This window comes from Ctenopharyngodon idella, chromosome 2 (assembly GCF_019924925.1).
Source record: "Ctenopharyngodon idella isolate HZGC_01 chromosome 2, HZGC01, whole genome shotgun sequence".
NCBI classification, from domain to species: domain Eukaryota; kingdom Metazoa; phylum Chordata; class Actinopteri; order Cypriniformes; family Xenocyprididae; genus Ctenopharyngodon; species Ctenopharyngodon idella.
In genome coordinates this window covers 5,636,798-5,658,653 of record NC_067221.1, presented here as the reverse complement: position 1 = coordinate 5,658,653, position 21,856 = coordinate 5,636,798, and the positions used below count along the sequence as shown (strand labels likewise).

Genomic DNA, 21,856 nt, shown 5'->3' with positions numbered 1-21,856 from the left:
GTGCGTACTGTAAGTGCCGCTTTGTTTGTGGATCAAGACCAACTTCCGGAGAACGATCGTCTTGCCGGAAAAAGAACGAGAAAAAAAAGGAAAGAGAAAGGAAAAAAACAGAAGTGCTAACGAAGCAGATCAGTCAAAACATAAACACTGCGGGCACGACCAAAAACGTGACCTAAAACTGCGGTGTTTTTTGGATCGCCCGTCCGTGAGTGTGTTGAGGGCACATCTCACTAATGTGTCGAGCTTTTGTTTGCGCGTGACTCGAAGGTGAAGGAAGGAAAATCTGCGCAGAGGATTAACAAGTGCGGAGACTTTGGGCCTACAGTAGAGGTAACACCGCTCGCTAGTTAGCTCTCCATTTTCTCGCTACGGCCAATGTTTACATGTTGTCAGCTTGAGCCAGCACTCATCACAGACCCATTACTGACGCGTCGAACTCGTGTTTCTCCTGCACGACACATCACACGATATTTACTCGTCGGTACGTCTTTGTAATCTTGATAATATGTCTCTCTTTGTTCGAAACTGAAGAACTACAACTTGCCTGCCAAGAGCCGTGTGAGCATGCAAAACTAGCTTGCAGCTTTTCTATTTTTGACCAGGGTAATGCCACAAAAGTAATTGCTAAGATTAGTTAGCACACTTGCTAGTAGCAGCCAGTTTACTGCGCACTGTCAAGTTTTTATGTGGCATTGCCACTAATGCTCGAACAGTGTAAGGGTCGTTTGAATTTGGACTCACTTGTTACTGTACAAGGTAATGTTATGGGTATTGCGATTAGAGGCAGGTATTTACCATGCAAGCAGGCTTATTTTGCCACCTTTAGCTGATGTCAGGGATCCTGTCAGCTAACTGGCTGGGTCAATCTGAGAGCTCAGCACCTTTTAAATGTGTCAAAATGACAATGATGTCTTTTTATGTTCGTGCATTTTGATTAGAACTCTAGTAATCATTGATTTTAGAGGATATACCATACTCAAGCAAAATATATCGTCTTATCAATATAATCTAGTGAACATACAGTGTGTGATTTGAAGTAAACTTTTTTTCTCTTTTGTTTCTTCAGGGTCTCTTCTGTTAGGAGAGACAGTCAGACAGAATGAGTGATACAGATGGTAAATCCAGTGTCCCAAATGGTGAGTAAACAAATTGTTTTAGCTAGTCTAGTTCTCCCAAAACTGAAAATTGTGTCCATGTGGAGTTTCAACCCCCCTTTCTAAATGAAATATAAAAGAAGATCTTAGACAGGATGCCTCATTCTTCGTACAGGACAGTAAAAACGGTGATTTATACTGCCATGTTATCACCATATAATATTGTAACAACAGTCTATGTCTTCTGAAGTCATATAATAGCTTTGTGTGAGGAATAGACCAACATTTCAGTCATTATTAACTGATAATCATCACCTCTGTATTTTTATGTCAGCTTTCACTTCTGTTTTATGGTTATAGTTGATGTTTTATGGAAGAAAGAAAATAAAATGGGGTCAATATGACAATAGAGTGAATAAAGTCTTGGGTGAAATAGTCATAATCTCTCATTATTCAAATTATGGCAAATACAGCTAATTCTTTATGCCTGGGGCTTCATTTACCAGGTGGTTCTGATGATCCAGAACCTGGAGAAGGAAGAGGAGAGGCAGATACATCTGCACCACCAGAGACCCAGACCAGTCCTGAGTCAGGTATGGAAACTTTGTCATACACATTTTCGATCATAAGTTTGGGGTTGGTAAGATTTTTTAAAAGTCTCTTATGCTCACCTAGTCTTCATTTATTTGATCAAAAATACAGGAAAAAACTGTAATATTGTGAAATAATATTATTACAATTTTATTTTAAAATGTAATTTATTCCTGTGAATTTTCAGCATCATTACTCCAGTCTTCAGTGTCACATGATCCTTCAGAAATCATTCTAATATGATGATTTGCTACTCATGATTTGTGCTGCGTAATATCTTTGTAGAAACCATGATAATTTTTTTCACAATGAATAAGTTTAAAGGATTAGTTCACTTCAGAATTCAAATTTCCTGATAATTTACTCACCCCCATGTCACCCAAGATGTTCATGTCTTTCTTCAGTTGAAAAGAAATGAAGGTTTTTGAGGAAAACATTCCAGGACTTTTCTCCATATAGTGGACTTCAATGGGGACCAACGGGTTGAAGGTCAAATTGCAGTTTCAGTGCAGCTTCAAAAGGCTCTACATGATCCCAGACGAGAAATAAGGGTCTTATCGATCTTTCACTGCTTTGCGATCCGCCATGTGATGTAGGCGGAAGTACCGCGGTAGGGCGAAAAACTAATTTCATTTTCCCCTCCAACTTCAAAATCGTCCAACATCGTTGTTTTACCTTTTTTTTTTGTAAAGGGCGTTTGACTTAGTCTTTGCATGTTCGCTTTGTAGACACTAAATCTGTACTTTCACCTACGTCACGCGTGACCTTTGTAACGTGATCACGTCATTCCTGGCGCATCGCAGAGCAGTGCAAGACGAGCATTTGTGGTTAAAAATTATATATATATATATTTTTTTTTTTTTTTAAGAAAATGACCGATCGTTTCGCTAGATAAGACCCTCATTCCTCGTCTGGGATCATGTAGAGCTCTTTGAAGCTGCACTGAAACTGCAGTTTGGACCTTCAACCCGTTGTACCCCACTGAAGTCCACTACATGGAGAAAAATCCTGGAATGTTTCCCTCAAAAAACCTTATTTTATTTTCGACTGAAGAAAGAAAGACATAAAGATCTTGGATGACATGGGGGTGAGTAAATTATCAGGAAGTTTTCATTCAGAAGTGAATTAATCCTTTAAAAGAACAACATTTCTTTGAAATAGAAACATTTTGTAACATTATAAATGTCACTTTTGTTCAATTAATGCATCCTTGCTGAATAAAAGTATTAATTTACTGACTCCAAGCGTTTGTGTATATGTGGTGGAATATTAGGATAATATTGGAGTCACCTTGACAGTGAGATATGGAAATAAGCAATGCTCCACCAATTTTTCAAGTTTTCTCTTGACAGCAAATTTGAGTTCAGTCCCAGAGGGCAGTGAGGGTGGTCAGGACGGGCCCATGGCAGACTCTGAGCAGAAGCAGGGGCCGGGAGAAGAGGAGGACACTGACAGCATGGATGGCAGTGGGCTGTACTCTCTCACTGAAGAAGGAGAGAGAGAGAGCGAGGGAGGAGGGAGGGGAAAAGATGAAGGTAAGAGATCCGCCAGGAAGAGGAATCGACCCAGCGGCGGAGCCACACGCCACTCTTCCAGTTCAGACGACGATGATGATGATGAAGATGAGGAGGAGGAGGAGGACGTGGAAGACGACGAGCAAGATGAGCAAGCCATGGAAGCGTGGCTGGGAGCAGACCTGCGCGACCTGAGTCGTCCTTCATGGTGCGCGGTCCCCTCGCTGCGTGCCCGGGAGATCGGCCGCGATTCGCACCAGTTTGTGAGGAGGGTGTGCGGGGCGCGGGGTCTGGTGCAGAGGCTGGAGCTGCAGGGCCGCCTGGAGAGACACACAGGCTGCGTGAACACCCTCCACTTTAACCCCTCCGGCACCCGTCTGGCTTCCGGCAGCGATGACCTTCGCGTGGTGATCTGGGACTGGGCTCGCAGAAAGGCGGAGCTGGAGTTTGACAGCGGACATAAGAGCAATGTCTTTCAGGTGAGGAAAAACAGTTCAGCTGACTGCAGATGTCTGAAGCTCTAAAATCTTTGCATTCCAAATAAACAGCGGCACATTGATGGGAAAACTAAGAGAGGGACAAGGTTGGGAAAACTGTTTCTTTAACCTGTTCTTTGATGCTGCTGAAGGCGACATTTAGGGTTTTTGAAACGCAAGCAAGGATAGTTTCTTTAAGTCTTATTTTGACACTTGCTCAGGCTAATGTACTATGCATATTGTTTTATCATTACACTACTGTTCAAAAGTCTTTTATGCTCACCAAGGCTGCATTTATTTTATTTTTATTTTATTTTATTTTTTATATATATATATATATATATATATATGGTACAGTTAATTCCTGTGATGATATAGCTGAATTTAAGAGCCATTACTCCAGTCTTTACCATCACATGATCCTTCAGAAATCATTGTAATATACTGATTGGTGCTTAAGAAACATTTCTTATTTTGATCACAGTTGAAAACAGGTGTGCATGCTTAATATTTTTGTGGAAACCATGATAAATAATAATAAAAAATGGATCAGTTTTTAATGCAATTAAAAAAAATCTTACTGACCTCAAACTTTTGAACGCTTGTGTTTTGTAGTGTATAGTATCTCTACACATTATTAAACACTAGATAAAAGCCACATCAATAGTTTAGCCCCTGTGCTGTAGGCTAACTTGACCGTAAATTTTGTTTCAACTTGTATATGATTTGTTAAATTTGTGTTGGGTATGTTGGACAGAAACCATTTTTTGTGTTGACCCTCTAAAGGTGTTTTAAAGGGTTAGTTCACCCAAAAATGAAAATTCTGTCATTAATTACTCACCCTCATGTCGTTCCACACCCGTAAGACCTTCGTTCATCTTCAGAACACAAATTAAGATATTTTTGATGAAATCTGAGAAATTTCTGTCCCTGCATTGACAGCTACGCAACTACCACTTTGACGCTTCAAAAAGTTCGTAAAGAGATCGTAAAACTCATCCATATGAAGTAGTTTAGTCCAAATTTTCTGAAGAGACATGATCGCTTTATGTGCTAAACAAATTTAATTTAGGTTTTTATTCACATGGTAGTTGTGTAGCTGTCTATGGAGGGACAGAAATCTCTCAGATTTCATCATAAAGATCTTCATTTGTGTTCTGAAGATGAACTAAAGTCTTACAGGTGTAGAACGACATGAGGGTCAGTAATTAATGACAGAGTTTTCAATTTTGGGTGAACTAACCCCTAAGTTCCTGTGAACATCTTAGTGTCAGATGTCCAGAGGAAGATTTTAAAATGTAAAAATTTAAATCAGCGCATCCTCTTCACTCCTTATTCTGTCCGCAGGCAAAGTTTCTCCCACACAGCGGTGACTCCACATTGGCCATGTGTGCCAGAGATGGACAGATCAGAGTGGCTGAGCTTTCTGCCACACAGCGTTGCAAGAACACCAAAAGAGTGGCCCAGCACAAAGGTGCAGCTCATAAGGTACGACCAACCATCAAAGTTTTTATATGTATATTTGATAGGAATAATTGATGAAGGTGTTTAAAGTTGTGTGTGTTATTTCAGTGGTTACCTCAAACCAAACAGGTTTTAAATCTGTGACTAGTTGGAACTTTACAATCACACGTGTTCATTAATCGACAGCTTGGAACAACCAATCAGAATCAAGCATTCAAACATGCTGTGTTGTAAGAACAAAGAACATATTTGTGTAATATCAGAACTGATAGGTTTATTGGTTTATGGCAGCATATAAAAAGATTTTACAATCAGAAAGTGTCACATGTGAATGCTTGTGAAAAATACAATTTAAAAATAAGATTTTTTCCCTCTCTCTCCCTCTTTCAGCTTGCACTGGAGCCAGACTCTCCCTGCTCTTTCCTCTCCGCTGGTGAAGACGCAGTGGTGTTCGGCATTGACCTGCGTTTAGACAGACCTGCCAAGTGAGTGCAAAGTCATGTCACAAACAGCCCTAACATTGCCAGAGGACAAGAAAAATAAGCTCTTCAGCAAAGTGCCACAAATGAACAGTATAGTAGTAATGATATAAAACTCATTTAGTAACAGCATGGCATACACTACAACTCAAATGTACAGAGCCCCGCACATGACATGCAAAAAAAAAAAAAAAAAATCGTGCTCACGATTTACTAATTCGTTCCCTCGATTTACTAATTCCTTCCCTTGATTTACTAATTCCTTCCCTCGATTTACTAAAACGTGTGCACGATTTACTATTTCGTTCCCTCGATTTATAAATCATGTGCATGATTTATAAATGGAGGGCACGAAATAGTAAATTGTGTGCACGTTTTAGTAAATCGAGGGAACAAATTAGTAAATCGTGTGCATGATTTAGCCTACTATTTTTTTTTTTTTTTTTTTTCCTGCATGTCATGTCTGGGGCTCCGTACAAATGATTGATATCAGTAATTTTTTTTTTTTTTTAAAGAAATTAATACTTGGGAAATGGGAATAAAGACATTTATAATGTTACAAAAGATATCTGTTTCAAAATATTGGGAAGCACAACTATTTTCAATGTGAAAATAATAAGAAATATTGCTTGAGCACCAAATTAGCATATTAGAATGATTTCTGAAGGATCATGTGACACTGAAGACAGGAGTAATGAATTTACCGGGATATACGGAGTTATATTGACCCACATTTTTCTTTTGTTTATTTTTTTAATCTCTCAGCAAACTGGTGGTGGTGAAGGAGGGTGAAAAGAAGGTTGGGCTGTATACCATTTTCGTGAACCCAGCCAACACGCACCAATTTGCTGTGGGTGGTAGAGACCAGTATGTCAGGTGAGACAAACATCTTCACTGACATGTCACCTCCTTGTGCATTTGTCTGTAGCTGCTTTATGAGTCTGAGTTTTGAAAACATGTCTTAACATCCAACGTCATTTTATTTCTGTGTCTTTGATATCACAAGCTGCTTCTGATGCAGCTGTCAGACTTTATACCCATTACAGTTGTTTCACCAAAGGGCAACTGTTGTCCTGCATTACTCACTATTTCTCTCTCTCTCTTCCTGTTTTTATATGTGATAGGATCTATGACCAGAGAAAGATAAATGAACACGATAATAATGGTGTTCTAAAGAAGTTTTGTCCCTCTCACTTGGTGTCCAGCGAGTCCAAAACAAATATCACCTGTTTAGTGTACAGCCATGACGGCACAGGTAATAAATAAACTTATGACTCTCAGAATGTGACGCTTGTATGGTTTCATGACTTTGATTAAAAACTTTACATGTTACAAGACCTGTTGTAGCAACATTCAAAGTGTGTCATGATTGAACTGTCTTTCAGAGCTGCTGGCAAGTTACAATGATGAGGACATTTACCTTTTCGACTCCAGCCACAGTGATGGGGCGGATTACCGCAGGAGATACAAGGGTCACCGCAACAATGCTACAGGTAAAAGGCATATATTGCATTTTGCATGCATGTTATAACTACTATAGATTCAGTTTTTGTGAAACCATCTCCCCTTTTTTTTTCTCTTTCCTTCTGGTATTGGAAAATCCAGTGAAGGGAGTTAACTTTTATGGTCCCTGTAGTGAGTTTGTTGTCAGTGGCAGTGACTGTGGACACATCTACCTGTGGGATAAGAACTCTGCTCGTGTGGTTCAGTTTATGGAGGGAGACCGGGGAGGAGTGGTAAGACACTGATCTAGACTAGTACCTTTAACTTCTGGTTTAAAAATTGATAGAGAAGAGTAGTAGTATTCTTTACCATCCCAATAATATTCTCTTTCTATGTCCAGGTGAACTGTCTGGAGCCACATCCTCATCTTCCAGGTTTAGCCACCAGTGGTTTGGACCATGATGTGAAGCTGTGGGCGCCCACTGCTGAGAATCCCACGGCATTAAAGGGACTTAAAGAGGTATATACTTTGCCACTGAAGATATGCTACACTATAATGCATACAACATGAAGTTTAGTGGTCTCATTTGTGTCAGATTTACTCTACTGTTCAGAAGTTGGGGGGTTAATGATTCTTAAAAGTCTCTTATGCTTACCAAGGCTTCATTTTTTGCAAAATACAGTAAAAACAGTAATATGAAATATTATTACAATTTAAAAATATAACTGCAAGCATCAATTAAGGGGCCGAGCACAAAGAAGGCATGATAAGTCATGCCACCATGGCTGGGAGCGTCAGACCAACTGCAACAGTGAGCAATTAAAGATATATTAAGATGATTTCAGGCAAAATGGCTGAAAAATCATAAATACAATCACTAGTAATGTGATTTAATGGTTATCACTTTTAACCAATAGTTGGTGCTGTTATGAAACTGATGTGGTGTGGTCACAGTAAGGTGACAATTTCACATATAAAGTTTAGTGTCAATATGCCAAAGCATTGCAGAGATAATTCCTCAGTTGCTTTGGCATCATGCCTTCAATTTTGTTGATGCGGTATACAAAAGCAGTTTCGTCTATCGACATAGATGATTAGATTTTGGTGAAAATCGGACCAATGGTCCAGGAGGAGTTTGAAAAAGTAGGTTTTTAAAGAAAATCAAAATGGTGGACAGGAAGTTCAGCCAACTATGGCAAAATTGGTATCTATGTTCTCAACATGACCCAAGGAATCTATTAGGACAAGTTTCATTAAAATAGAAAGTTGTTCGAATTTTTGGTTATTTCTTTATAAATTTTGACCACTAGGTGGTGCTGCCCTGAAACATTTTGATTACCTCCAAGGCATGGTGCTGATGTTTCTCAACAATGATTCTCAACCGATAAAAACAGGTGCGAACCAGAGAGTTAACGTGTTGATCAAGACACCATATAAACACCTAAATTACAAAGGGTAGGTTTAACAGAGAGAGATAAAGGGCCAAGACTTTCCATCACCTCAGGGAGAACACCAGCAGGAGCCGAAATAAGTACTTCTGTTTTTAAAATACTTCTGCAAGCAATTGTTTGTCATCCAATCTTTTATGGGATAGACAATTTTGTAATTTTAAAAATAAATATATAATTAAATATCATCTACATTAGCATGGTGAGCATAAGAGACTTTCAAAAACATTAAAAAATCTTAGTGACCCTAAATCTTTTGAACGGTAGTGTAGCTAATATATTGTTAATGGCAAAACAATTTTATTGTTGTTGTTTAGGTAATGAAGAAGAACAAGCGAGAACGTGATGAAGACAGTGTTCGTCATGGTGACCAGTATGACACACAGCTCCTCTGGTTCCTGATGAGACACATGAGAAACCGAAGACCTCAGCGGGTGAGAATTCGCACTTCTAACATATTTTTCATTACTAATATTGTCTTATTAACTTGACTATGCATTTCATTTAAATATACTTAAAGGGTTAGTTCACCCAAAAATTAACTTTTTGTCATTAATTACTCACCCTCATGTTGTTCTACACCCGTAAGACCTTCGTTCATCTTCAGAACACAAATTAAGATATTTTTGATAATATCTGATGGCTCAGTGAGGCCTTCATTGACGGCAAGATTAACACTTTCAATGGCCAGAAAGCTGCTAAAGACATATTTAAAACAGTTCATGTGACTACAGTGGTTCAACCTTAATGTTATGAAGCGCCGAGAATACTTTTTGTGCACCAAAAAAAACAAAATAGCGACTTTATTCAACAATATCTAGTGATGGGCGATTTCAAAACACTGCTTCATCGAAGCTTTACGAATCTTTTGTTTCGAATCAGTGGTTCAGAGCGTGTATCAAACTGCCAAAGTCACGTGATTTCAGTAAACGAGGCTTCGCTACGTCATAAGTGTTTCGAAATTTCAATAGTTCACGCAACTTTGGCGGTTTGATACGCGCTTTGAACCACTGATTCGTAAAGCCTCGAAGCTTCATGAAGCGGTGTTTGAAAGTGTTAATTATCTTGCTGTCAATGCAGGCTTCACTAAGCCATAAGATTTTATCAAAAATATCTTAATTTGTGTTCAGAAGATGAACGAAGGTCTTACGGGTGTGGAACGACATGAGGGTGAGTAATTAATGACAGAAATTTCATTTTTGGGTGAACTAACCCTTTAACTTCATGCTCCATGATCTGATTTCTTCATAGCCATTTTAAAACTATACACTGAAAGCTTTCTCAACGTTTTTTTTCCTTTAAGGCCCGGCGAGGGGAGGGAGGAGAGGGCGACACAGACGAATCCTGGAGCTCGCCAGATTCCTCTGATGAAGAAGATGGAGGGCCAGACCATGTGCAATGCATGTCCTCCTGAGCCACACACCTACACACACGCTCTTTGCCATATATTTAAGCACATACATACTAGTAACACACTGGTACACAAACAGACACTGAAAGGCCAGCAGCAAACCCACACACAGCTTTATATATACATACACACAGTGTGAGGGAGAGGGAAACGATTGTCAAAATCTGGCTTTATGCTCCACACACACACATACACACACACACACACACACACACAGACATCACTTAGGGGAAGAACTGATACTGAGATACATATTTTTTGATACATTTGCAACCACACATGCAATTAACCACTGATTTTATGCGAACATGGACACGGGCGCCTTTCATTCCCAGTTTTACAGCGCATCCCATGGAAGACCACAGCCGATGATCGAGAAATATGCTGCCTTAGTTTACCAACAACTACGAATCTTAGAAGCAGCGTTTTGTAGAAGAGGACATTTCTCGTGTGTGCTGTAGCAAACAGGCCCACTTTAAGATTTTCTTTCGCAGCGATGTGACGGGACAGTGCGGACACTCAAAGCCAGTCCTTCTGCAGATTACTGAGATGATGAGTGTTACTTATTCAAAAAAAAACCAGCACCATCCTTCACTGGCCTCATCAGTTTTCTCCAGTGATCTGAACTGCCTCTGTCTCCAAGCGAGACTGAGCTGACGTTTGTTATTTTCGGACTGCAATCTTTGTCTTTTCATCGCATTGATAGACTTTCATCGGCGTCTGGCCGTCCAATCCTTCTTGTCTTTGTTCTCTTCTCCTGCGTGTGTGTGCGTGTGTGTTTGCCGAAGCCAGGCACAGCAAATTTTGCTCTCTTAGATCTGACTGAAGACACAGAAGATGAGCCAGAGCTACTTAATCTGGTTTTAGAGCTGGCTTTTTTGCTCCGTTCCTCTCTCCCATGCTACTGAGTGCACTTTAATCAGGGATCTGCTTTGAGTTTCGAATCTCTAAGACGAGTGTGCGCTTAGGGGGCATGCAATACTTGGATTAAATGTGTTTATTTTGCTAATTTAGTTTTTTTTGCCTTGCAATTCCCCAAACGTATTGTGGACTTTTAAATTGAATACAGAGATTTGACACCAGCTCTTTGGTTTTTTGGATTTGCACTTGGGTGGAGATATTTCATGAAGAAATTCCAAAAGGCTAAAAATTTAAGTCTCCATGGACTGCTGTCGTCTTCTCGGCCCTGTCCCTTAGAAATTGAGAGCAAAGACGATGATTTGTTGAATCCTAGTATCTTCCTCTGTCTTTTGTTTGAATATACACATCCTCGAGATCTTTGCCTAACTAGATGGTAAGGATCAAATGTAGCAGGATGTTCCATGTTTGCCTGAAGAAGGCTAAGCCCTCTCGTGACCCATTTTTCATAAAAATGGTGGCTGTTCTTTGTCAGTATTTGGATTCAGCTGGTTAAGAGCAAACATGGGTGGACTGTGACCTGTTGCAACTTGCATGTTGAAAAGAATGATGGGTCAGTGGCAGGGGATGCAAAGCACTTGTGGGGGTAAGAAGCTTGAATTACTTTGCCCCCTTTTTCCTTCTGCTTTTGTGAGGGGAATAAAGTCTCAACTTTTCTCTTTTTGTATGAGAAGAATAACTTAAATGACTATATGTATATACAAATATATAAAGATATTATATATATATATATATATATATAAATATTAAATACCTGTAAAAATCATCTTCAACCATTACTCTTTCAAAGGGTGTCTAAATTTAATTGGTATTGATGCAGAGGTTTATATTGTATAAGACAAAATACTTTTAAATGAATGAAACATTGGATATATATTTTTTTTTTCTTCTTACAACCTTAATTGTCACTGAAGTTAAAAGCATTAATGTTCATTTTCTCATTCTCACTTGTCTGCTCAAAATGTCTGTCCTATCACTGGCATGTATTTTTCTCTTCTTTTTTTCCCTTCTTTTTTTAGGGTTTTGATCTGAGTTATCCCACCGCTGCCTAATATTGTGTTCTTTCAGTTCAGTTCAGTCAACATGTACGATTTGTGCAGTAAAAAAAAAAGAGAGAAAAATCTGTTCTTTTGTTTCTGACCAAGTGCCTTATTATTTCAAGTGCCTTCATGTACTGTAAATACAGGAGGAGTTTATTTTCAGTGTAACCAGTTTCAGGCCATCATGCTATGTAATCATAGTTTATATACAATTATTGCTATTTAATTAGTTGTATGGGTGGTGGAAACATAGTTGTTTTCTCTTTCACTATTTGTTCATCCTGTGCTTAGACAGGAAATAAATGACAAATAATTGATTTCTATTATATAATTTATTTCCACAAATATAACCCAAAATTGTGTAATAATAGCATGCCATGTACAGTCATGACATTTGATTATTTGGCATAAAATCTAACTTAGCATATAATAACAAACTAAAATGTTTACAAACTACAGATTTTATGGTAACACTTTACAATAAGGTTTTTTTTTTTTTTTTTTACTTTAATGCATTAGCATAACACAAACTCATAATAAGCTTTTTTTAAAGCATTTATTAATGTTAATTAAAGGTGCAATTTTAGGAGGATCTATTGACAGAAATGCAATATAATATACATAACTATGTTTTCAGTGGTGTATAAAGACCTTACATAATGAACCGTTATGTTTTTATTACCTTAGAATGAGCCATTTCTATCTACATACACCGCGGCTCCCCTTACACGTCAAGACGCCATTTTGCGCCGACATGTTTCTACAGCAGCCCTAAACGGGCAAACTGCTCTACAGAGCGCGTTTGCTTGATTGGCTTCTCTCTTCTGTCTCAGACGACGACATCTTTGTCCTGTGTTGGCCACCGTAGCTTCTCTATTGCAATTTGCAACCTCACCGCTAGATGCCGCTAAAATTTACACACCGCACCTTTAATAAAATAGTTAGATCACAGTTCCTAATGTTAAGATATATAACTTTTTTTTTTCAAATGTTGGAATTCACATTAACTAAAATTAATAAATGTTGTATAACTATAGTTCATTATTTTATTTTTTTCGTGTTAACTAATGTAGCTAGCTAACTTATTGTAAAGTGTTACCGATATTTTTACACTACTGCTGTTTTTTTCTCTGTTATTAGGCTTAGTAGTCATATTCATGTCCTGATTTCTTAATGTCCCTTTTCAGTTGCAGTTTGAGCAATTAGCATTAAGGCATTAGACAACTGTGAAACTTTCACAAGCAAACGCATTACAGAAAAAAAATATTATTTGGACTGACACTCTTTATTTAAAAATGAAATGAAACTACACAAACAAGCCTTCTGACCTTCTATGAACATCATTTGATCAAGAATTCAACCTTAAAGTGAGTGGAGCAGTACAAAATAAATACAAAGAAGGAAAAGATTACTGCAAGTCTCACTATATGTAAGATTAATGTTAACTTTTTCCCCCCCAGTTTGTATACATAATTTGTTTAAATTCCTCTGGCCCGTTTGATTTTGAGGCAGATTCATTCTGTGTTGCTTTTTAGGACCATCATTTTGAGTAGTACACAAAGAGAAAAAAGTGATGATAAAATCGTTTCACAGGATTACTGTCGAATTATCACAATACAGATGTATGTCTCATTGGTTCAGTGTCTTTAGGCCATAGTAAAGAGCTTTACAATTAATATATTAAAATGCCTCCGCCATTGAACAAACCAACGGCGACTTTGGCGAAGAAAAACTGATGTTTAGGTAATGAAAAGACCTCATTCTCCTCTGTCAACCATTTAATGTTCACATGATATCCAGACATTCATAATAGGCTACATTAAAACCGAAATATTAGGTGATGAGAAATAAGCAAAGACCATTAATCATAGAGGCACCCAGTAGACTGAACGCAAGTAAGTGTTTGTGTGTGTGTGTAAAGGGCGCGCGACTTCACTCGAAAGGTCACGATTCTTTCAAAATACAAGTCCTTACTCATTTGTCAATTGACGAAACTGCGACTTAATATCACACGTCGCCACAGTAAACTTCATAGAGCTTTTCTTTATATTTTATAAACACCATATAGGTCAGCGTTACGTGGTTTAGACGAGAAGGGCTTATAACAAAAAAAAATAAGACTTATGACTTTTAACTTGAAAAATGAGTGGCCAGCTTTATGTCGTAGCAGATTGACTGCTCGCGGCGAATTCACACAGTTGTTGCCTTTTTTGCAGGCAGTGAAAGATTATTAATCCTTCTTAAATAACACATTTTAAACTTTTGGTGAGTAGTTTTTGTATTTTATTTATTTTTTTAAATCAACAATGACCTTTGCATATTCGTGCATTTACAGAAATGTCTATGGTTGTCGAGGCCCTGTAGAACAGAGCGGTTTGTCCCCATTGTCTACTTCGAGGATTACATTTCATGAATTTGAATTTCTGCACGTGTGTTGGGTTGTGTTGAGTAATGGTGACCTGAATCACTAATTTCTATGAAAAGAAACCAAACCGCGTTCGTGATTGTTATCGTAAATGGGAAAATTCAAACTCGATTGTCTTGTTCCTCGCGATATCGCGACCACAGTGATGAATGAATGAATGAGGCATTTATATAGCGCTTTACTATGTACTATTTTACATCCAAAGCGATTTACACTCATATCAGGGGTTTCTCAACCAGCACCAGTGTGCAGCATCCACTTGGATGATACAGCCGCGCCTCACCACACGCCGGCTGTAGGCAGTGCTGCTGGGCAGTAACTGATTACATGTAATCTGGATTATGTAATCAGATTCCAAAAATTAAGTACTTGTAATTAGATTACATTTTTAAATACTCGTAATCAGACTACAGTTACTTTTTTATTGATTACAAGTTATCTCACAATGGCAGTACGTTATTCATAATTCATTCTATTCTTTGTTATATTTTAAATTTTTCTTTCTATAAAAGTCTGCTGATTATCCGTTCAGAAGGTCTTCCAGGTTTGTGGAATTGCACACACAGACCAGCCACTAGTCATGTGACTATCACTGAAAACTGAGACCTACAACATTTAATCACTTTACAGAAATCATTTCACTTTTAAAGGTTTAGTACACTGAAAAATTAAATTTCTGTCATTTATTACTCACCCTCATGTCGTTCCATACCTGTAAGACCTTCGTTCATCTTCAGAACACAAATTAAGATATTTTTGATGAAATCCGAGAGGTTTACGACATAGACAGCAATATAATCAACACTTTCAAGGTCCAGAAAGGTATTAAAGACATCGTTAAAATAGTTGACGTGACTGTAGTGGTGCCAGCTTTATGTCGTAGCAGATTGACTGCTCACGGCGAATTCACACAGTTGCCTTTTTGCAGGCAGTGAAAGATTATTAATCCTTCTTAAATAACACATTTTAAACTTTTGGTGAGTAGTTTTTGTATTTTATTTATTTTTTAAAATCAACAATGACCTTTGCATATTTTTCATGCATTTACAGAAATGTCTGATTGTCAACTAAAATAGTTGAGGTGACTGCAGTGGTTCAACATTAATGTTATGAAGTGACGAGAATACTTCTTGTGTGCAAAAACAAAATTAAAATAACAACTTTATTCAATGATCTCTTCCCCGTCATTATCCTTACGCAGGTAAGGCTTACGTGTTTACGTCTGAATGCCGGCTCATTGTTGGCTAAAGCTGATCATGTGATCAGCACGACACATGCGTGTGATGCTGACGCCGGAGTTCGGACGTAGAACTTGGAAGCGCTGGACGTAAACAACATACGAGAATGATACAGAAGAGAAGATAAAGTTATTTTTATTTTGTTTTTGCGCACAAAAAGTATTCTCGTCGCTTCATAACATTATGGTTGAACCACTGCAGTCACGTCGACTGTTTTAACAATGTCTTTAGTTATATTATATTACATTATACTGCTGTCTATGGAGGAGTCATACCTCTCAGATTTAATCAAATATAACCTAATTTGTGTTCTGAAGATAAACGAAGGTCTTACGGGTGTGGAACGACATGAGGTTGAGTAATTAATGACAGAAATTCATTTTTGGTTGAACTAACCCCAACATTGCATATCTAATCAGCTCCTGATGAACACATTATTATTTGAATTTCACTCAGTGAGTCATTTAACTATGTATTACTGGACGGCTTTTGTCTTTCAAACACATTAAAATGTACAAATTCATTTAATTTCATATTTACATGCAATGCAGGGATTCCCCAACTTTTTTTTTCAGCTGAACCTCTTTGACCTAATATATTTACTTGAAGTCCCCTCTGAGATTTTAAGTTAAAGGTGCAATGTGTAAATTTTGGGAGGACCTATTGACAGAAATGCAATATAATATACATAACTATGTTTTCAGTGGTGTATAAAGACCTTACATAATGAACTGTTGTGCTTTTATTATCTTGGAATGAGCCATTTCTATCTCATACACCACGGGTCCCCTTACATGTTAAATCGCCATTTTGCGCTGGCATGTTTCTACAGTAGCCCTAAAGGGACAAACTGCTCTACAGAGCGCGTTTGCTTGACTGGCTACTCTCTGCTGTCATAGGCCACATCCACGCGAAGCCAGAGTTTTCTTTTTTCCCTTCGTCTCAGGAAATATCTGCGTACACACGAAACCACTGAAACTGACTCAAAACAATGTAGTATACATGCCAGATCAGTATGTGGCGCTGTAATTCTGCCACAGAGATACACTAAAAAAGGAGAATAAGACTTGGGGAATGCGCATAAACCGCTGTATACAAACTTTAGTAAAGCCTAGAAATAAAGCTTTATTTTAGTAAAGCTAATAGGCTCAGTAGCTTCTGCGGCATGAACACAAGCATGTAGTCTGCTGTTGTTGCTGTTACGTGACGTAGCGGTGTCTGACTAGAGACAAGACATGAAGTGTTGACATCATTGTTTCACAAAACATCCAGATTGGCTGTACAAATGAAAACGCAAGGGTGTCGTTTTCAGATTTATCCACTCTGGGACCCGGTTTAAAAAAAATAGCGGTTTCAGGCTCCCAAAACGCCGGATCCGTCTGGACAAAACGCGTGGACCGGCTCTCAGATGCTGATATTTTTGTCCTGTGTTGGCCACTGTAGCATCTCTATATTCAGTTCACAACCTCACCGCTAGATGCCGCTAAAATTTACACACCGCACCTTTAATAAGTTAGGTAAAAAATAAAATTGTCAATCACTTTTTTTTGAAAAATAAAATAAAATGATGAAACCAAATATTTGCGAGATTTAGCTGTTTAAACAGATATTTTTCTTAATTTTTTTCCCGTTCCTTTTTTTTTTTTTTTATAATTAATTCTTACTTTGATTTCCACAGATAGAATGTTCGCCATTCAAAATATAACTGACGTAATATTTGCATACTGAATTCTGATTGGTGGTCTTTCTTATGTATATTTAAATACTGCTCCTACATCTATTCAAAACAGAATTTCAAATGTATCGATTAAAACAAAACTAACCATGTCCAGATGTAATGTGGTGTGTTTTTGTTCTCAGTGTAACTGTTACAAGCCAGGTGGTTGGGTGCTGGAGTTGTTGTTTTGGCTGAGAGAAATCTGCACTTTGGGCTACTCACATTGACAAACAGAGACTGCCCTGCAGTGACGCCATGGAGTGAGTCGCAGTCATCAACACTTTCTTTCCATGTCAAATATCACATGTAGTTTCTGTGTATTAATTGAGGAATAGTATTGTCCTTTTTGGGATCATCCACAAATTAGCAAACACATTCCTCACCAAGTAGCAGATGTCATAAAAGTTGTATAGGCTCAAAGTTTTGCTAGCTTTCCCCTTTGGAAATATACTAATTTTCTTCCTTATTTCTCTTTTCACTGCCCTAGTCGTCCTCCCAGCGCTAGTCAGCTGATAGCCAGCAACGTCACAAATAAGACAGACCCACGATCGCTGAACTCAAGGGTATTCATTGGAAACCTAAACACTATGCTGGTCACCAAGGCAGATGTTGAAGCCATTTTTAGCAAATACGGCAAGATTGTTGGCTGCTCTGTGCATAAGGGCTACGCCTTTGTCCAGTACGTCAACGAGAGGAACGCACGAGCAGCTGTAGCAGGAGAGGACGGCCGGATGGTCGTTGGACAGGTGCTTGGTGAGGACATTAAAAATCTTATTGTTTAACCTTATCATATAGTTCTCTTTTAACTGAACAATTGCCTTGTCTTTCAATCAGATATTAACTTGGCAGGAGAGCCCAAACCTCACAGGTCAAATACATCAAAGCGATCAGCTGGAGATATGTACAGGTAAGGAATACATGTGTATATATTCACCCATTTTATTGTTTTATTCAAATAAACCAATTTTATTGTTGTTAAAATCTCCACTTTTCTACAGTCTCTCCAGCAGTAGTTCTGGTTTTGAGCTTGATTATGATTTCCAGAGAGAGTACTATGACAGGTAAGACCTGCAGTTATTGATGTGTTGTACAAACACTTTTCCAGTGGATATATATATAAATGTGTACACGTTTTGCTGACACCTCAATCTCTTTGTGTTGTACAGAATGTATTCGTATCCTTCCCGTGTGCCCCCGCCACCACCACCTCCTCTGTCACGGGCTGTGATCCCTTCCAAACGTCCACGGGTCAGTATGAGTGGGGGAACCAGCCGCCGCACCAAGTCCAGTTTCTCAACTTCTTCCAAGAGCAGCCAGCGGACGCCCTCTCGAGCCCGTCAGTACCTTTTCTTTATTTTATATTTATCTACCAGTGACAAATGCGTTAAATAAATTTTGGTTGTTTTTATTTTTTTATTTCTGTCTGGTTGATAACATTAAAGGGATAGTTCACCCAAAAATGAAAATTCTGTCATCATTTACTCACCCTCATGTTATTCTAAACCTATAAGACTTTCGTTGATCTTCGGAACACAAATGAAGATCTTTTTAATGAAATCTGAGAGATTTCTGTCCCTCCATTGACAGCTACGCAACTACCACTTTGATGCTTTAAAAAGTTCATAAAGAGATCGTAAAACTAATCCATATGAATTGAGCAGTTTAGTCTAAATTTCCTGAAGAGACTCAATTGCTTTATATGATGAACAGATTGAATTTAGGCTTTTATTCACAGATAAATATTGATCAACTCACATATCAGTTGTGGTAAACAGAAGCTCAAGCATGTTTTTTTGACACGCAAAACCAATGAGGTTCATTCTCGTGTTACGCAGCACATTTTTTAGCTTCCACAAGAACCGATGAGGTTCATTCTTGTTACGCAGCACGTTTGAGCTTCCGCAAGAACCAATGAGGTTCATTCTCGTGTTACGCAGCACATTTTTTAGCTTCCACAAGAACCAATGAGGTTCATTCTTGTTACGCAGCACGTTTGAGCTTCCGCAAGAACCAATGAGGTTCATTCTCGTGTTACGCAGCACATTTTTTAGCTTCCACAAGAACCAATGAGGTTCATTCTTGTTACGCAGCACGTTTGAGCTTCCGCAAGAACCAATGAGGTTTATTCTCATGTGTTACGCAGCACGTTTGAGCTTCCGCAAAAAGAAACCAATGAGGTTCATTCTTGTTACGCAGCACGTTTGAGCTTCCGCAAGAACCAATGAGGTTCATTCTTGTTACGCAGCACGTTTGAGCTTCCGCAAGAACCAATGAGGTTCATTCTCATGTGTTACGCAGCACGTTTGAGCTTCCGCAAAAAGAAACCAATGAGGTTCATTCTCATGTGTTACGCAGCACGTTTGAGCTTCCGCAAAAAGAAACCAATGAGGTTCATTCTTGTTACGCAGCACGTTTGAGCTTCCGCAAGAACCAATGAGGTTCATTCTCGTGTTACGCAGCACATTTGAGCTTCCTCGAGGTTTGTTCTCACGCATCACGCAGGTACAGTTGAGCTTCTGTTTATGTTCGCTGATCAATGTTTAAATGTGAATAAAAGCCTAAATTAAATCTGTTCATCATTTAAAGCAATCGAGTCTCTTCAGAAAATTTGGACTAAACCGCTCAATTCATATGGAATAGTTTTACGATTTCTTTGTGAACTTTTTGAAGCATCAAATTGGTAGTTGTGTAGCTGTTTATGGAGAAACAGAAATCTCTCAGACTTCATTTAAACTCTTCATTTGTGTTCCAAAGATAAATGAAAGTCTTACAGAACGACATGAGAGTGAGTAAATGATGACACAATTTTCATTTTTGGGTGCACTAACCCAAACCTTTAACATTGCATTTTCTGTCTTTATTAGCCTTACTTTCTGTTACATTACATTTTACATTTTAGACATTGGTTGGCTTGTCAGTTTGTACATGCATTCAGGGTTTTTCTTTTTCTTTCAGTAAAAGCAGATGACCTCCAAACTATTAAGAGAGAGCTTTCTCAAATCAAACACAAGGTTGACTATCTGCTGGAGAGTCTGGACAGGATGGAGAAAGACCACAGCAAGAAATCCGGTAACATTCTTCACGATTTCCCGATGAGTTTTTGCAGCACAATCCCCATACATGCCCTTAAATGGGTCCAAAACCTGAATTTGTCTTTAACTACATGTTAGTGATTAGAATGATTTAATAATACTGTTGTTATATTATTACATAAGAATATCTATCTGGATATATGGATGGATACATATAATTTATTGTGAACTGTTTATATTTATTGTATATGCATGTTTCTTTTTCTTCAGAGGGGAAGAGTGTGAAGGCAGAAGTGAGTGAGGCTTCCTCCCTGCAGCATTCCAGCAAGAAAGACAGAGAGAGAGAAGAGCAAGAGATAAACGATTCTGAGGAGGAGAGAGATCTGTTGGAAGAAGAAGAGGAGGAGGTATGTGGAAATGAATCTGTTTGCAGAATTATGGAGGTTAAGATTCAAGTGTAATTGGTGCTGTCCTATCTAATTATTAAAGTATGTTTTCACATTTCACAAAATCCACATTTTCACTATGGGTGTCTGTAATTTACATTGAAGAACATCAACGTCAAAGTATAGTCGAGTTATGTTTACCACAGGCTTTATTTTACACAAATCTCGAAGGAACAAGAAAAGAATTAGACTTATAATGTCATATACCTGCACCACTCTATTAGTGTGAGGACATGATCTGAGTAAAGATATCTAATGTTCTGAATGTTGTTTGGGTCTCTAAGATTTGTTTCCAACTATAGCAATACACTGACAAGTTTATTTTCCCTCTCAGGTTAAAAGCCAGACAGGAGAGAATGAAGAAGAGGAAGAAGAAGAGGAAGAGGGAGAGCATGTGGAAGGGGAAGATGATGGTGACAGCATTAATGGCGATGACTCATAAGCTGTTTTAAACACCAAGGATACCAGACACACTCAAAATTCAGCCCTTTCAGTTCTTTTGAAAGGTTGAAGCCAGTCTTTAAAGGATTTGTCTATTATGATGTAAATGCCTGCACTCTTAAAATAACTGACACTACAATTACATCAGTTTCACTGATGTCAGTTTGTTCTTAATGTAAGCATGACAACTTTTCAGGCTTTTGAAGTGTCCGAAACTATTACATTCTCCAGTTATTCTTCATCATTCTGACAAGAACCAGAGAGGTTTTTATTTTTCAGAATATGAAGAATATGTCCATTATGCATTCTCAGAGTAAAACTGGCCTGTTCCCCGTTTGTCCTGTGTCTCTTATGGGAATTTTCTTTCTGTGAACAAAGGTAAAATTTGTATTTTTAAAGGGAGAAACTTGAACGGCTCCTCTACAGAGAGACAACAAGCTTCCATGAAACATCTCTGTTTGTATTTACCTGTCTTTTTTATATTACCCTGTTTCAGAATAATTCTACAGGAAAATTTCAATAAAATATTAAATTAAATGTTTTGTTTTTTGTTTTTGTTTGACACTCATGCAGGCTTTTTAAAACAATGTTAACCTTGGCAAATATTAGATCATGTGAAAATGCTGTTTTTAGGATAAGTAGTGAGAATTGCCTTTTAAGTTTTTTTAAATTATTTTT

At 38.1% G+C, this 21,856-nt stretch overlaps 2 protein-coding genes across 4 annotated transcripts; both read left to right on the top strand.

Annotated features, from left to right (window-relative positions):
• Positions 1-11,964, top strand: dcaf8 (DDB1 and CUL4 associated factor 8). 2 transcript variants are annotated; one of them, XM_051917080.1, is made up of 13 exons: positions 1-481; positions 1,067-1,136; positions 1,601-1,687; positions 3,038-3,678; positions 5,023-5,163; positions 5,530-5,624; positions 6,384-6,494; positions 6,743-6,873; positions 7,004-7,111; positions 7,224-7,354; positions 7,462-7,581; positions 8,828-8,944; positions 9,814-11,964. In XM_051917080.1, exons 2-13 carry the CDS (start codon positions 1,100-1,102, stop codon positions 9,922-9,924), a joined length of 1,830 nt encoding a protein of 609 aa, XP_051773040.1. In that variant the 5' UTR covers positions 1-481; positions 1,067-1,099; the 3' UTR covers positions 9,925-11,964. The 2 variants fall into 2 exon arrangements, with proteins under 2 accessions (XP_051773040.1, XP_051773031.1); XM_051917071.1 differs by having other exon boundaries at positions 4-330.
• Positions 11,965-13,887: 1,923 nt separating this feature from the next.
• Positions 13,888-21,715, top strand: LOC127524977 (heterogeneous nuclear ribonucleoprotein C). 2 transcript variants are annotated; one of them, XM_051917093.1, is made up of 9 exons: positions 13,888-14,144; positions 17,403-17,519; positions 17,747-18,012; positions 18,094-18,166; positions 18,258-18,320; positions 18,426-18,595; positions 20,215-20,328; positions 20,562-20,698; positions 21,072-21,715. In XM_051917093.1, exons 2-9 carry the CDS (start codon positions 17,515-17,517, stop codon positions 21,177-21,179), a joined length of 936 nt encoding a protein of 311 aa, XP_051773053.1. In that variant the 5' UTR covers positions 13,888-14,144; positions 17,403-17,514; the 3' UTR covers positions 21,180-21,715. The 2 variants fall into 2 exon arrangements, with proteins under 2 accessions (XP_051773053.1, XP_051773064.1); XM_051917104.1 differs by lacking the exon at positions 13,888-14,144 and adding an exon at positions 15,161-15,281.
• Positions 21,716-21,856: the final 141 nt, after the last annotated feature.

Coding starts and splice junctions, on each gene's coding strand:
- dcaf8 (XM_051917080.1), top strand. CDS start 1,100: ATGAGTGATACAGATGGTAAATCCAGTGTCCCAAATG. Junction 3,679..5,022: donor ATAAGAGCAATGTCTTTCAG/GTGAGGAAAAAC, acceptor TTCTGTCCGCAG/GCAAAGTTTCTCCCACACAG. Junction 7,582..8,827: donor CATTAAAGGGACTTAAAGAG/GTATATACTTTG, acceptor GTTGTTGTTTAG/GTAATGAAGAAGAACAAGCG.
- LOC127524977 (XM_051917093.1), top strand. Junction 18,596..20,214: donor GCGGACGCCCTCTCGAGCCC/GTCAGTACCTTT, acceptor TTTTTCTTTCAG/TAAAAGCAGATGACCTCCAA. Junction 20,699..21,071: donor TGGAAGAAGAAGAGGAGGAG/GTATGTGGAAAT, acceptor TTTCCCTCTCAG/GTTAAAAGCCAGACAGGAGA.